Source organism: Leptidea sinapis, chromosome 7 (genome assembly GCF_905404315.1).
Source record: "Leptidea sinapis chromosome 7, ilLepSina1.1, whole genome shotgun sequence".
Lineage (NCBI taxonomy): Eukaryota > Metazoa > Arthropoda > Insecta > Lepidoptera > Pieridae > Leptidea > Leptidea sinapis.
In genome coordinates, this window is record NC_066271.1 from 11,752,298 (window position 1) to 11,767,815 (window position 15,518).

Here is a 15,518-nt window from a genome sequence, read left to right on the forward strand (position 1 = left end):
TGGATGCAGAAAGCATTTGACAGAAAGTTGTGGATGAAGTTGGACGAGGCTTTTCTCCAATGTGGGATCGATATTCTGTCAAAAATCATATAATAAATAACAATAAGTTATTGCCTAGATACAACAACCTAGATTAAGCAAATAATAGGTACTAACAGAGACTAACAATATCTCAAATGTAATTTTTTTTTTAATATGGATTTTATGGCTATGTAATTATTTTTATTAGTACGTGACGGGCGGGGATCAAACCGTGACCTACGGATTAGAGGCAGCGTCACTAGCCTTTGCGTCTCCGACGGTCTCAATAATAATATATGATAGACATGTTCGTCTGTTTATGACTTAATTATATATAATTTATAGCACTCGCTTCTTACTGACAGACAACTGTGTCACTTTGTGTTAGTGTGCGTGCATTGCTCAAAAAAGTGGTCAATGATTTTAGAGGGCAACGTCCGTATGCCATCTCAACATAGCTACATACTCTAGGGCGATAATCTTACGAGATGCTTTGAGAATATTCTACACGTTAACGGTAACAGATCATGAAATCTCTATAACCATGTTTTTATACATTTGTAATTTACGAGATATATTTCGATTTTCTTATATTATCGCTTGATCATTGTACAAAACAATAAATAATATTGTTTAATTATTTGCCCATGACTGTCATTATCAACTGTTATGTTTTTGCAAATATAGAGTTAGATGCACACTACGACCGAGCAGAGTCCGATCCGTACCCGTGAAATTACAGGTCAAGTAATCTTACGAATTCGGGTATTGCTTACACACTAGTCCGATCTCTGATCCAATTCCAAGCAATTCAGGGACCACTTTCACTTCTCCAGATTAACGGTTGATGGAAAGAAATCGGATGACGGATCCGGGATCTAGTGCGTAAACTATCATAGAAATAGCAATTCAAATTCAAATATTTTTATACAAAATAGGATTCAAAACTACTTATTGAACGTCAAAAACTACCACCCATTAAATAAAGACTGCCTCAGACCTGAGAAAAACGGGCGCAAGAAACTCAGGGGGCTTTTTATATAAAAATGCGGATTACACTGAGATATCGTACAATAAACATTTATAATTAAAGAGCCTGAGAGTGTTAGCTTCATTCGCAGTCTGTGGTGTCATTAAGAAAATCGTTTATGCTATAGTAACATTCCCCTTACAAACGTTTTTTAACATTTTTTTTAAATTTCGTAGGATTTGTTTTGTACATTTTCTGGGATCATATTGTTTTATGAACCATGATTTTTATTTACCACGAACGTCATGCTCGTATCCTCGTGTCGCTATAGCAGTAATTCAAGATTTGTTAATTTGGAATTTTCCATATTTGTGTAAATTGGTGTAATTATTTGTTACCATAGTGACAATATATACTTACAACATCTCTAACTTCAGTTAACTATTAAGGTTTTTGAAATACACATCGCTGATAGTTGGGCAGAAGCACTGTGGAACCAAAACAATAGGGTTGCCTCTCGTCACCCTGCGATATTAAAAACACTAAAAATATTTACAAATACAAAAATATATCAATCAACTTTTAAAACTTGTTTTACTATTTCATTATAGTGACATTAATGATCCAACTGTTCCATTATTTACGCAGTAAACAGAGAAATATGAACAATAAGTACTTAACTTTCTTAGACATTACTTAAACGGAAACTTGTATTGATCGCTTTAGAAAACTGAGTTTTTATGTCTCTCATTGTGATAGAGCTATGTGGACCGAAGTTGTTGTGTGAGTGACAATGAGAAAAGTTATAATTTATGACATTGACTTTTTGTTGTCACATTGCATTTGCTTTCTGATATTAAAGTCCAAAGAGGATGTAAATACGAAATAAGAGGCGAGGCTGCCTAAGTAAAAATTTAGTTTAGTATGAAACGTGATAGTTATAATTACAATTGGGCGATGAAGTATAATCCGGCGAAGTTTGAAAGGGAACAATTGTTTGAAACTTAGTGGATTTCGGATATCTCCGTCTTTTACAAGATTATAGCCGTCATCTGTCAGTAAATTTTTTTTTTGGAGCCAATAAATGTGTAATTAACAAAAGTAAACTTATTAAAACAAAATATATTACAGCTTAAAATTAAAATGAAATTTAAACTTAATAAAAATTGCACAAGCTCGGCATATGCTGACACACATCATGTATGTCCAGCGCTGATCTTCCGATAGAGCCATTCTGTGACCTTGAAGCTGTCCCAATACGTATGTATGCTATAATTTTTTTTAATTTGTAGTGAATTATACGTTTTGATTTGCGACTTTCTCTGTGTAACCAGTATCGAACCCATGGTTGCTTGCTCTGTGGTACTCAAGCGCCCTCAGCGTCAACCAACTGTCACCTATACACTGTCAACTGTCAAAATAATTACAGGACTAAATCAATCACTGCTTTCATACAATCGAGTGATTTTCGCTCTTTCCTTAGGGAGTTTCGCTAGCCTGTTAAAGTCAAATTATTTATAATCATCTTCATCGTCTGTCCATTGCTGAACATAGGTCTCCCCAAAAGACTTCCACAAAGACCGGTCTTTGGATGATCTTCATTCAACGGTTCTTTGCTACATTTATAGCTTGAGGAGTTTCACTTTCCATAATGGCCGACAATAGATTGTCACTGAAGGCGTAATTACCATGTTTTCTTTATGTCACACTAGCTGACCCGGCAAACGTTGTTTTGCCATATAAATTGTATAGATCTTTTCCTTGCTAGTTGATAAGAGATGGCGCTAGTTGTATTCATTAGTAACAATCACACTTCTTTTATATTTTGTATAATTCACACTATAGTTTTATAAATTATAGCCTATTTGTTATTCTGGTGTGTAAGCTATATTATTGTAATGTTTCATGAAAATCTATTCAGTAGATTTTGCGTTAAAGAAGTTCAAACATACATCCAGACATACAAACTTTCACATTTATAATATGAGTAGGATTTGAACCCACTTCAGTAAAGAGGATGTCAATACAGCCGTAATAAGGGACGGGACTGCCTAAGTAATAAATTTAAATTTAGTTTAGTATGAAACGTGCAGTGATTTGACATAAGTTTGAAATAGTAGTAATTACAGCATGGTGTTTGGCGACGAAGTATAATCCGGGTTAGTTTGAAAGCGAAAAGTTGCTTATACGGATTTCTGTCAATCTATCATTGACTGCAAAAATAATTCAAAAATTTAAATTAAATGAATTGAAATTTTAAAATTTTCAAACAAATATATCACATAATAATTAGGAATCAAAATCTTAGTCACATAATACAGCACGAAGTAGATGTCAGTGCCTATGCTAGCGCGCGGCTACTAGATTTTTTACAGGTTGTTCCGAAATGATTTTATGGAAAATTTATTTATGTAGATGAATTATGTATTTTATTTTTGAATTTTTATCTTTGATTACGATTACGTAGTTCTAACCGTGGGTTTATTTACGGTCGCCATTGTAGCGCCACGTAAAAATACACATACGTTTCAAATAAAAAAGTCAGCTATAGAGAAACCACTAGCCTTATTTAACTTTTAAGTAATTTCATTGAATTTTTTAGATTGTAGAACGCGGCGTTGATCCGAACGCTCGCGACGGTGATGGGGCGACGCCACTCCACTTCGCAGCATCAAGAGGCCATCTATCCACAGTGCGGTGGTTGTTGCGTCACGGCGCGAGGTTACACCTGGACAGACATGGGAAGAGCCCCATCAACGACGCCGCCGAGAATCATCACTTGGAAGTAAGTTCGTTTTTCTTTTCATAAAAGGAAACTAATCAGTTTGAAATTTCAGTCAGAGATCGCTTTGCGATGATCATTCTTTAAACGTTAAGTAATGCCGTTATTGTACTTTTTGATCAAAGGTATCCTCCAAAGGTGACCTCCTCGTTTATTGGGTTCAAATTCAAATATTTTTATTAAAAATAAGATATGAAATCGCTCATTGAAAGTCAAAACCTACTAACCTATTCGGAAATGAATACCTCAGACCAGTGAAGTACGGGCGCAAGAGCCAGCAATGACGAGCGCAATGGCGATGCTGCTCAGAATTTTGTTTTAATTTTATTAAACCTGACTTATTATCCTTGTAATAGTAATGTCATGGACAATCGCTTTGCTCTTCTTCCATAAAAAATAATCTACCTAATTCTGCTTAATTTAAAAACTGACTGAGTTGTAACTTCGCAATCAAAAGTCACGGATTGAAGAATAACTAAAACATTTTCGCTTTCAGCATTGAATTAATTTGATTTTGAATGTTATCTTCCATTGTTTGTGTAACGTGCACACTCCCACGCTATCATTACCTTTGAAGGCTAGATAATTGCAAGTTCACTTTCCATATTGGCCGACAATAGATTGTCGCTGAACGCGACTTAATTACCACTTTTTCTTTATGTCACATTTGAACCGACTTTAGATGACGAGGAGCTAAATTCGTTTGTATTATTTGTGGTTGCCTCAGTCGGTTAACTACGATCCGATACAGGACATCCTAAAATATAATTTGAAGATATATGTATATACAGGGCTAGTTTAAAATTGCCTAAAAAAACTCTTAAACAATGCTGGGTGCATTGACGAAATAAAGAAGAGTATGGCTATAACAAGGCCTGCTGTTGAGAAAATGGGCAAAATATGGAGATACAGAAACATTACAAAAGCCACAAAGACCAAGCTTATTGCGAACGCGAATTTTATCCATATTTTTGTATGCCGCCGAAACGTAGACATTGCGAGAAGTTGAAAAGTAAAAGATAGACGCTCTGGACGAGTGCTGCTGGAGGATAGGATACTTCGTGTATTGTGGACCGAATTTTGCGCAAATGATTCGATACTCCGGGAACTATCAAACAGCATTTATTTGCCATAATGCAGTCCGGCTTTCGTCTTCTTTAGACATGTATCGATATGAGGCAGCTAGTTTATAGAATGGTGTCCAGGATTAAGTGGAAGGAATTAGACCGCGCGGAAGGTCACCTGTGGAATGGACAGATCAGATCAAATCAGCTGTGGACGGCGATGGCGAAATATGATGATGAGCATTACATCTGCCTATATTGAAACTTCTTAACAGTCACCAGCGCTCCTTCAAGAGCATATCGACCGAGGAGACGAGTAGACAAAATTATCCAATTATTGTATATTTGTATCATATTAAAAAAAATTATAACTTTGTTGACTGTCCACTCCTTAGTCGTATTTACTTCAAATATCCAAACATATGTAATCGCTCCACCAACCAAATACTTTTAGTGCCATTCTTTAAGGCTTATTCTAAGAATAGATTTCTGTAATATATACGATATAGTTAAAAAATTTAATGGTACCTTAATGTTATATTTGTATCGGTTAGTTAATTGGTTCTTTAAACTTTTGTAAATTTTTAATTTCTAATTATTATAAACTAACTTTTCATAAGTCATAAAACTTCACTATGTCAAAAATATCGTTAGGAATTATTGGCAAGTGTAACATTATTTATCATACTTCTATGTAATATAAATAGCTGTAAGATTCTTTACATAAATAAATAAATAACTCACAAGTTTATTCATAAATCGCTAGATATGTTATTCTGTTGCGATCCAGGAAAAAAGTGACTGCATATTCTCATATACTATAATCTCTATTTATCTATTTACAACAGTCATTCTGTTTTTTCATGACGCTAAAAGAGTTTAGCAGTAGAGACTGATCTATAATATTAGATCATAAAGTGGTTGGAAATCACGTTTGATAATTCCGGTACACACATACGTACATTTTATACCGATTAAGTGATTAGAAAGTAAACAGAGCGTAACAATATTCTATAAGTAACATTTTATACCGTAAGACGGATTGTTCGCGCATGGTTTTAAGTAATATCTCGCATTGTCTAACATAAACGGCTCGATTGCCTCTGGTGTCTTTGCCTTCTGTAATTAAAGATTTCCAACACATTTAGGGATAAGTACATTATATAATATATAAGTATATTTATACACAGTTGGAATTAGCAAAATATGAAATGTAGCGATTCCTAGGCACGAAGTCAAAGAGCTCTTCACCAGCCACATAAAAGTTTCATGAGTCTGAACAAATACAACCACTTTTTCTTCCTTTCACAGACACCTCTTTAACGGCTTTAAATAGCGCTTTTTCCGGTGGTGGAAAAATAATATTTCAGGGAATAACCGTGACATCGTGCCAGACTTCAACTGTAAGGAGGGTTGACCTAAGACTTTGACCGGTGTGGAGTCCCTCGTTTTGGACGCTTAGGGCGGTGTTCCTGTCACGCGAAATTTCATCTTTCATTGTCTTGCGTGTGGCCTGGAGGATAGAAATCCAAATAACAGGAAAACCGCCCTAATTGAGTGGGCGCGTTGTTATGGTAAAGGAGAAGCCCCCATGGTATTCGGTTGTTGTTGAAGTTGCTTTGATTTCTTAATGGAATTCTTCGCTTCTCGTATTCTTTCCGCTGCACTTTTAACCATCCATTTAACCATTAGATGAACGTTTAATTTGAAGTGTATACTGAATGTCTTCGTATTTAATTCGTCTGTTTCCTTGAAATTAAACTAAATTGAAGGTAAATTTTTCAATGTGTCTGCGGTAACAGTCGATTAAGCAAGACCAATTAATCCCCCAAAGTTAGACGACCGCACTTTTTCGTATTATATAATAAGGTTATTCATGATACCAACAGTAAATGGTTGCTTTAGGAAGTCCTTCAAACAAATCCTCTGATTTAAGGCTATATTTGTAATCATCGCACGAATATGTTCCCGGCGTAAATACATTATTGAAAGAGACACAACAATCCAATTTAGCTCTCAAAGGAGTGATTTAATTTACTTTTTCAATAATCTCATTTTATAAAATTATAAACGGCCAGGACTTCTATTAAAACTTTTTTTTGCAAAACTTTCCAAGTGGACTGGTAATTTAATAATAATTTGTAGTTTAAACCGTTATTAAATCCAGCACATTCGTGAATGGGTACACATTCTACTTTACAATTACTTCAGTCAAGTAAATTTTTTTAAGTTGGACGGCTTGCATGATAGTAACGCATTTGTTAATGACACAAACAAGAGGCGTCATAAGTAGATAATTAAAAGATTCGATATGAATAGCTGAGAGAACAGTCTCCAGTTTAAAGAAAGTGGGGTTCCCACAAGGTTCTGTTATAGGTCCATTATTTATTTCCATCTACATTCATGAAATTCCATTTAGATAGAAGTAGGCACAAATATAAATAAACTACAATTATTTAGTTGATTTAAATTTCTCTAGTGCACGATGCAAAAATAATTATTGGCTTTAAAATGTTAAGGACGGAGTTGGACACGAACCGGTGTTTGATTGATGATTCAAAAAAAAAATATTTTTGTATGACAGTGTCTGAACGTGTTAGTGGCTGCTGGCGCATCAGGTGACAATAAGCAGCTGGCATCATACAAAACGGTCCATTCCTGTTCCTGTGCACCGGGAGAGGCAAGGGTAAGATTTGTTTCATATTATAGTGGTTTATTGCTGAAGAAAGATGGCCTAGTACAGGTTGTACCTAATCCAGTTTTGATAAAACAATAAAAAATACAAGACAAAATTGTGAATTAATGTTACGTAGACTTGAAGAAAGTAAATGTGGGGAATAGATAGATAGCGAATATGCATGGAAGTTTTAAGTAAGGTGTACCTAGACTACAATAATATTAATTAATACAATAATAATAAATACAAAAGAATAATACGGAACATCAGCTCCAAGTGCCAAAACATCAAACTAGGCAAAAAAATCTATATGAACGTCACACGCATAATTTTTGCGTGAGTAATCGTTCATATTATAATACATATTTGTTATTATATAAAAGGAGCAGCGCTCAAAAATAACTATAATAAGCCATGCATTATTTGTGGTATATTTAAACAGGAATCACGTAATCCGGATTTTTCCGGAATAGGCTAAGAATATATAAACATAGACGATCTGACAGCCCGATAATGCGTGAACATTTTAATTTGACAATTGCTTTAGCTGGGGGTTTTATATTCAAAATACTAAGGAGCTAATGTCAAGCGTGGCTGACTGTTTACGACCTGTCAATTAAAATAGGTTACAGTAACTTTAGATTCGCTTACCTTTTCTATCTTGCTGTACTCCGTTAGAGATGTTCTTCTCTCTCGCAAGGTTTTTTTTCTATGCACTAGTATATTGTAAATATATGTACGGAATAAATCTGCTCAGACAGTGTTAATAAGTCGAACCTTATAACAACGAAGCGTCGACACCGACCACTTCTCATTACGTCCGTCTTCCTGAGACAAAAAGATGGAATAGTCTAACTAAATAGCGACAACACTCAACCAGAAGGAAATAATAGTACCTTCCCGGAGCATCACTGAACATTTAATCATCAGCATCTTTTGAACCTTTAGAAGTCCAAGTCTTATAAATACTTATTATACCTTACTTATTCCAGTGCGCCCTACCCACCTGTATCAACGTAAACACTCGATCACCATTCTTCCTGCACGGACCTGAACGCAGAGTCTCTACAGAGCGGAGGGGGTCCGTATCCTCGACAGTCGGATCCATCAGCTCAGCTAGATCAGGACCTGCTGACGGGCTCTACGTTAATCCCATGCAACGCACAGCAAACACTCAACACTGCTCTTCAGGAGAGGAAAGTTCAGGTAACTTAAGAACGTAGTTATAGTTCTTAGATAAAATTACACAAGGATCGAATATAAGGTAAAGTTTAGAACATATTCAGCCAACTTTTTCAATAAATGCATCAGAAGTAATGATGATTGGCTTTTGTCTGGAATTGACAACTTGTATAAATTTAATTATTGAATGAAACAAACATCTAATAGGACATCCAGTCAAAATGGAGTGGAATCTTATGAAGAAACCTCTTGAAGCATTTCCTTCCAAACCGTATAGGTAATCATTGCAAGTTAGAGTGGAAGAAATATCCTGAAATGAACTCCCAGGAAAACAAGCTAGGTAACAACAAACAAGGTACAAAATAATGAATCGAATGCGATGGTAGAAGCCGATTCGCATCAAACTACTTATTCATTGGTAATGGTGCTAGCGAAATTAGCATATCCACAATTGATAATGCAAATTGGTGCAAAAAGGTTGAAAAATAGGTGCCCTATGATTTAACTGACCTACAGAGAGAACCACGCGATGAAGCTTGCCTTAACCACGTTGAACCGGCACAGAAATGAAGGGATTTTGGGTCGAATTGTGACGTGTGATGAAAAGTGGTTTCTAAACGAACATTGCAACGGCTGATTCAGGGTAACAACACAACGTCAGTTACAGATGATGCCACTACTGGACAGTGAACAAATATATAGGAGAATTTCTCTCCCTCTGCATATTTTATTTTTCAGTTCCAAAACTTCTTTCTCATACAAATAATACAAAGTAACGGATAAAATCAAAGAGTTTACTCAATATACTTTTTCAATTATAAATTTTAAAAAATCGATCGACAAATTCTGCGCACATTTGATCCGGGTATCGGCAGATTAGATCAATAGAGCTACAAAACTACGACGCTTTTCGTTACTGTACCGATAATGTCTCTTGGTTAAATAAATTCAGTATAATCATAAATGATTCTTTGCAGCATGTTCAGCATCAGACCCAGATTCAGCAGCCCGTGGCTGGTTCCTTCATGGCTCCAACAATACCTCGGGAGCGCCAGCTGCGCTTTATCAGCGAGTTAGGGACTTGTTCCACACACGTTCTCCTGGGCCCAGGGTACCGGCTGAAGGACAAGAGGCACCTATAATGACAGGTATTAAAGATACGTTGCATCTACTTATTATGGACATAGAGTATAAAAAAACCCTTCGAGAACGCCATTTGTTTTCGAAGTATAAATGAATTTCATTGATATTAAAAATAAAGAAAAGAAAAAATACTTTTATGGCTTTTACGGTCCTCTTACGGACGAACATTTTTTCATGCAACACCAAATTACTAGAGAGTTGCCAGTTTTTTTTATAATAATATCAAATTGACTGATTTGTTCTGAATTCTCTGAAATTTGACTTTCCAAAATCAGGACGTCAGTAGGTACTTGACTTTGAGGGTTGTATGTGTCTTGTACAAGAAAAAGTCTAAGAATCTGGCCTGTTCTTTAGAATTTCGGTTTGGTGTTTTAGCGTAGGTAATAAAATAACACAACAACATTGAACTCGTCCTCAATTGCCTGGTCACAACGCCGATTTATAAATTAAATTGCCAGACGTTATAGTTGGTAAGTAGAGGTCCGTTTGTAACATAAATCCTGCTGGTTTGGTGATAAATCGCCAGAAATACGCTAGGTCAGTAAAGCACTGCAAGCAATGTGTGAAAATCATATCCAAATGGTGTGTGAAATAATTTCTAATATGTATTTCTTGGTAAATTAAATAAATGACACCATGAATTCTTGTTTTCACAGTAAAAGCTGAAATACATGGCAATAAAGAAGTGCCAGCAACTCAAGAAACACAGGAGCATACTGATAGCGACAGTGGTGCAGAGGCAAACCGACGTGACCATCACTACGAAGATATCTATTTGGCGAGAGAAGAACAACAGAGGAGAAGGTATGCATGGTTCATATGTTGATCTGAGTCTGATGGGGAAACGGTATGGATATCGAAAAAGTTTCTTCAACATTAACCAGTATTTTACGGTAATTTCAACCTATATTCGTCTGAAGTTATTTGACACATCCAGGGTCGTGCATTGGTTTTCCAGCGCGGTAGGCACTGTAAGCCTAACTAGTCGTAGTTGCGATTAATATTTAAAATTTAGTTCCTGTTATAAGGATAAATATACTTACTTACCAACATTTTTCTGTCGTTCTGTCAGATTGATCGTGTTTTTAGCAAGATTTGTCAAATTATTCAAGTCACCATAACCAATATCATTCCACATAGTCTTCGTTGTAGAAAATAAACAGCAGGTCAAGCAGACCAATGAATTTAAATGGCGGCATCCAGCTAGCCAAGTGTATTTTTCGTAATACTTGGTATTGTAATATCTCATGGTGTTACCTTTTTGTTGAGTTAAACTAATATTTGGTATTGGTCTATTAAGAGAAACAATTTTTATTTTATCTACGAACGATAATTGTGCAAAAGGATTCGTAGGTACCTAATTTCTGTATACAAATCGTATTTTCGCCACAATCGCGACAATGGAATTTCTCCATTATATTCCTTTCTTATTACCAATTTAAAACACAGAACACACATCAACTTCTTTTTTTTCCCAATACCAACACTAAATATAATCTATATATATAAAAATTAATTGCTGTTCGTTAGTCTCGCTAAATCTCGAGAACGGCTGGACCGATTTGGCTAATTTTGGTCTTGAATTATTTGTGGAAGTACAGGGAAGGTTTAAAAGGTGAATAAATAGGAAAATGCTCGGAATTAAATAAAAACAACAAATTAGTTTTTTCTTTGATGCGTCCCCCGTCGAATTTATTGACGCAACGGTTTGTCAGTTATGCTGTGAAACAATTTCATTACAACAACAGGGTGCATTTTTACGAAGCAATTCTTGATGTTATGATAATATATTATAGACAAATTCATAAAAAACATTATTTTATTTATTATATACAGAACAACGTCTGTCGGGTCAGCTAGTTAACAATAAACAAATCAACATAAAAGAAATAACTAATGTACTTAGCTTAATAATACACGCCCGTGATATAAAGTACACAAAAACACAACAACTAAAAAAATGGTGTTGAAAATGTGTGTTGATTACTAAACAATATATTTTTATTTCCGGATATGTCATATTTTATATCTCACAATCATGAATCACGTCATGTGCGATGTCAAAACTCTTATAAGTTATAGTTTATAGCGCAATAAGGCTGAAACTCGGTCACTAAACGAACGAGATACGTCATAATAATTACTCATAAATCTTAATGTAGGTATAATTTCTTTCGTTTCTAAAGTTGTCAGTTCTGTCATAAGCTTGCCTACCCGAAACGTGCCAAAGAAGTCAAATTGCGATGGTCATATTTAAGAACGATATACATAGTAATTGTATATTTTTTGCTGTGGTCGTATAACCCTGACAAATAAATTTTGTTATAGAAATTGAACGTATTCTACTAGCCTTGAGTAGGTATTATCGGAACTGCCTACTATGTTATCGGAACGTATTTAGTATATCGCGTAGCGAAAAACTTACTGGTTGGGTGTTCAATGGAAGTTCGATTATAGAATAAGAGAACTAAATTTATCTGAATTAACTTGGAATCTAGTATAGGTATATTATTTAGAATCTAAACCATCTTTTAATACTATAATATCAATGATCTAAATATGGTAGGTAGGCTATGTCTATTGACATATATGGAATGGACGCCCCTGGACACATCATTTGACCGTATGTTCTACGCTTTGGTAGGACTTGGGTACGCAGTTCCTATTTTGACAGTCGTGGAATTAAATTAAGGCTAGTCTAACACTCCTTTAACGGTCACACACTGTACGAAATAATTTATATATATAATATGAATAATATACATAAATGATTAATTTGAATTGGGTCCAAGCATTAGAGGGAGATAATGTCCATGTGACTTACGGCCGTTCCCAATATTTGGTCTAAAGTAGAGTTAGATAAAAATCGTAACTATCTTTGACTTTTCTGTGCCAATAAGCTTATCGACGGTAACTCACCTTATACGTACACGTTGTCTTACAATGGGAGGACGTATAGCTTATCAGCGATAGAAGTTTGTATGGTTATTGCAATTCACGCGTCCCAATATAAGGCGATAAGAATGACTTATCGCGTATATTGGGACAGCTTCGGATTATTGACAGTAGAAGGTAGTAATTTATCTCTATCTGTAAATAGTATATTGGGAACGGCTGTAAGAGAGACGGGTTTGTAACGATTGATTAAAACGTTCTTGATGTCCCGGAAACTATTAACTATCTTATGGAATAGCAGGACAAACGGGCACTCATCATGCACGGGTGATTTAGGTCGACCACTTAACTGTATGAATGCTATACATGAACAAAACAATGACTAGAGTTTGGCAACTTTTCAGGTGCGTCCTGAAAACACACAAGCAAAAACACATAGATGATATATACGTCTAGATAGACTCTCTAGCTCTCTAATCTCTAGCTGTTAGACGACAGACGAAAACAGGCCAGGCATATAAAGTTTAGTGTGCGTGACAAGCTACGTCTTACACTCGCGATTTGTATGACACGCGGAATGACACCGATCATCCGTACCAATTAATTATTTATTTTAAGAACTTTTTGACCGTATACTAAAATGATAAACTTTACAATTTTTAACCTATGACGACCTGTATAGCCGAGTGGTTAGCGTTCCTACCTACTTAGCTAGAGGTCCCGGGTTCGAATCCCGGTAGGTGCAAGCATTTATATGATGAATATGGATGTTTGTTTCCGAGTCATGGATGTTTAAATGTTTTTATGTATGTTTATATGAATTTATGTATGTTTAAGTAAGTATATTGTATTAAATATATCATTGTCTTGTAACCCATAACACAGGCTATATATGCTTAACTTGGGGCAAGATAATTTGTGTAAAAAGTGCGTCAATATTATATTATATTATATTATGTAAATATTTAAGTTAGATACTTTTTTACTGGGTGCTTGGCGACGTTGTGATGTGTGATTAAAACCTTTAGTGAGCTAACGTTAACGTGAGCTAAGTTGATAAGCCAACAGTCTATTCTACTATTTATATGGATATTTTTTTTTTTTTATGGAAAAGGAAGAGAAGCGAGCGTAGCAGAACGTGGTACTTTTCACGATTGATATACGACTTCAATCTCGTTTGCTGTAGTTTTATGTTAACATATACAAGGTGTCCCAAAGTTATGGGACATGAAGGGAAAGTACCTTAAATATCGAAGATAGGCTATTTTACTGAAAGAAGACTATCTTATTTTTAAAAGTTAGTAATTCTGCATTCAAAGATTTTCTAAAAATTATTTGCCTCGTCTGGGTATCGAACCGACTTAAATGTAAACATAAAGTCTTCTTTCAGTAAAATAGCCTATCTTCGGTATTTAAGGTACTTTCCCTTCATGTCCCATAACTTTGGGACACCCGTATACACTCTTGCATATACATATAAAGATTTCTGAATGTTTGTCTCTGTGAACAGGAGCAGTTCCCGTGACTCCGGGAGTCACAGCCGGCCTGGCAGTGCTGCTTTGGTTGTCGACTACGAGACCAAAGACAACAACAATGACACGTGAGTTTACTGTATTTTATTTATGATTTTGACACGGGCACATAGTGAATTTGCTAGAAACTGTCATAACCATAATGTTAACACTAGGAACAAACATAAACTTATACTGCCTACTAATCGGATGAGTCGAGTTAGTAGATAAGTCTTTCGTTGGGCGATATGCTTCTACAACATGATCCCAGATAATATTCAAATCAAATGTATTACGAAATGCAAAAGAATTGTTAAAAATGTCTGTTTGGTAAAGGTTACTATTATTGTTTATATTATATTATATTATATTATAACATAAATGACTATCTTGTAATGATACCACAGATTGGGAATGGAGCGACCTCCCTCAGGCTATTAAATAATCAATTTTAATGAACGATATTACAATGTAACCATATTTATATGAAAAATAAGAGACCCTCTGAGTTTTTTGCGCCCGTTCTTCTCGGGTCTGAGCCATACTTTTTCGAAAAGGTGGTAGCTTTTGACTTTCGATAGGTAATATTATATCCTGTTTGGAATAATAATATTAGAATTTGAAAAAAAAATTGAATTGATCTACTATCCGAATAGTGCAATAGTAACAACTATATCAATGATATTAAGTCCAAAATTTGATAATTACCTTTTATATTTTATTACTACTGCCAGGATAATAAACATTTATCTATCAAGTTTTTGCAATTCATATGTTGTGCATTTTCTACCGTTTGCATCCTTATTTTAAAATTACCAAAAACAAAACTAACTCTTTTATTAGTATTGTACTGAGAAAATGTTAAAAAAAAATCTCACAAAATAGCAAATCATTGACAACTAACAATCGTATTCATAAATCGATGGTTCCTCACCCCGCGCTATTCCTTCAGTAGAATTTCTACCATATTGACACACTTTCATTAATAAGCATTTTATCCAGAATTAAACGCAGGATTTCTGCGTCCTGTCTGGATTCAAAAGTTGAATATAATGTCATGATTCTGTTTTTTTCCAGTACAACAAGATTGGCTGCATATTTATGGTCTCGTAATTATTCTAAAAAGCCCTACTTTTTTGGTTATTATATTATTCATCCATTCGTGTATTTCACGGGAAATTTTCGGGGAAATTCTTCGGGTTGTTACAAGCAGCCGCATTTGACCAACGCAAATCACTTCAAAGTGCAATACGTGCAATTTCTTCAGAATTAT

At 35.0% G+C, this 15,518-nt stretch overlaps 1 protein-coding gene across 1 annotated transcript in view; it reads left to right on the forward strand.

Annotated features, from left to right (window-relative positions):
- Nucleotides 1-15,518, forward strand: part of LOC126965225 (espin) — a 138,926-nt gene that overhangs the window by 91,267 nt on the left and 32,141 nt on the right. The window contains exons 4-9 of the mRNA XM_050808696.1: nucleotides 3,594-3,776; nucleotides 7,422-7,523; nucleotides 8,507-8,720; nucleotides 9,674-9,844; nucleotides 10,496-10,643; nucleotides 14,245-14,334. Of these exons, the coding sequence (XP_050664653.1) occupies nucleotides 3,594-3,776; nucleotides 7,422-7,523; nucleotides 8,507-8,720; nucleotides 9,674-9,844; nucleotides 10,496-10,643; nucleotides 14,245-14,334 (908 nt within the window). The remainder of the gene's footprint in view (nucleotides 1-3,593; nucleotides 3,777-7,421; nucleotides 7,524-8,506; nucleotides 8,721-9,673; nucleotides 9,845-10,495; nucleotides 10,644-14,244; nucleotides 14,335-15,518) is intronic.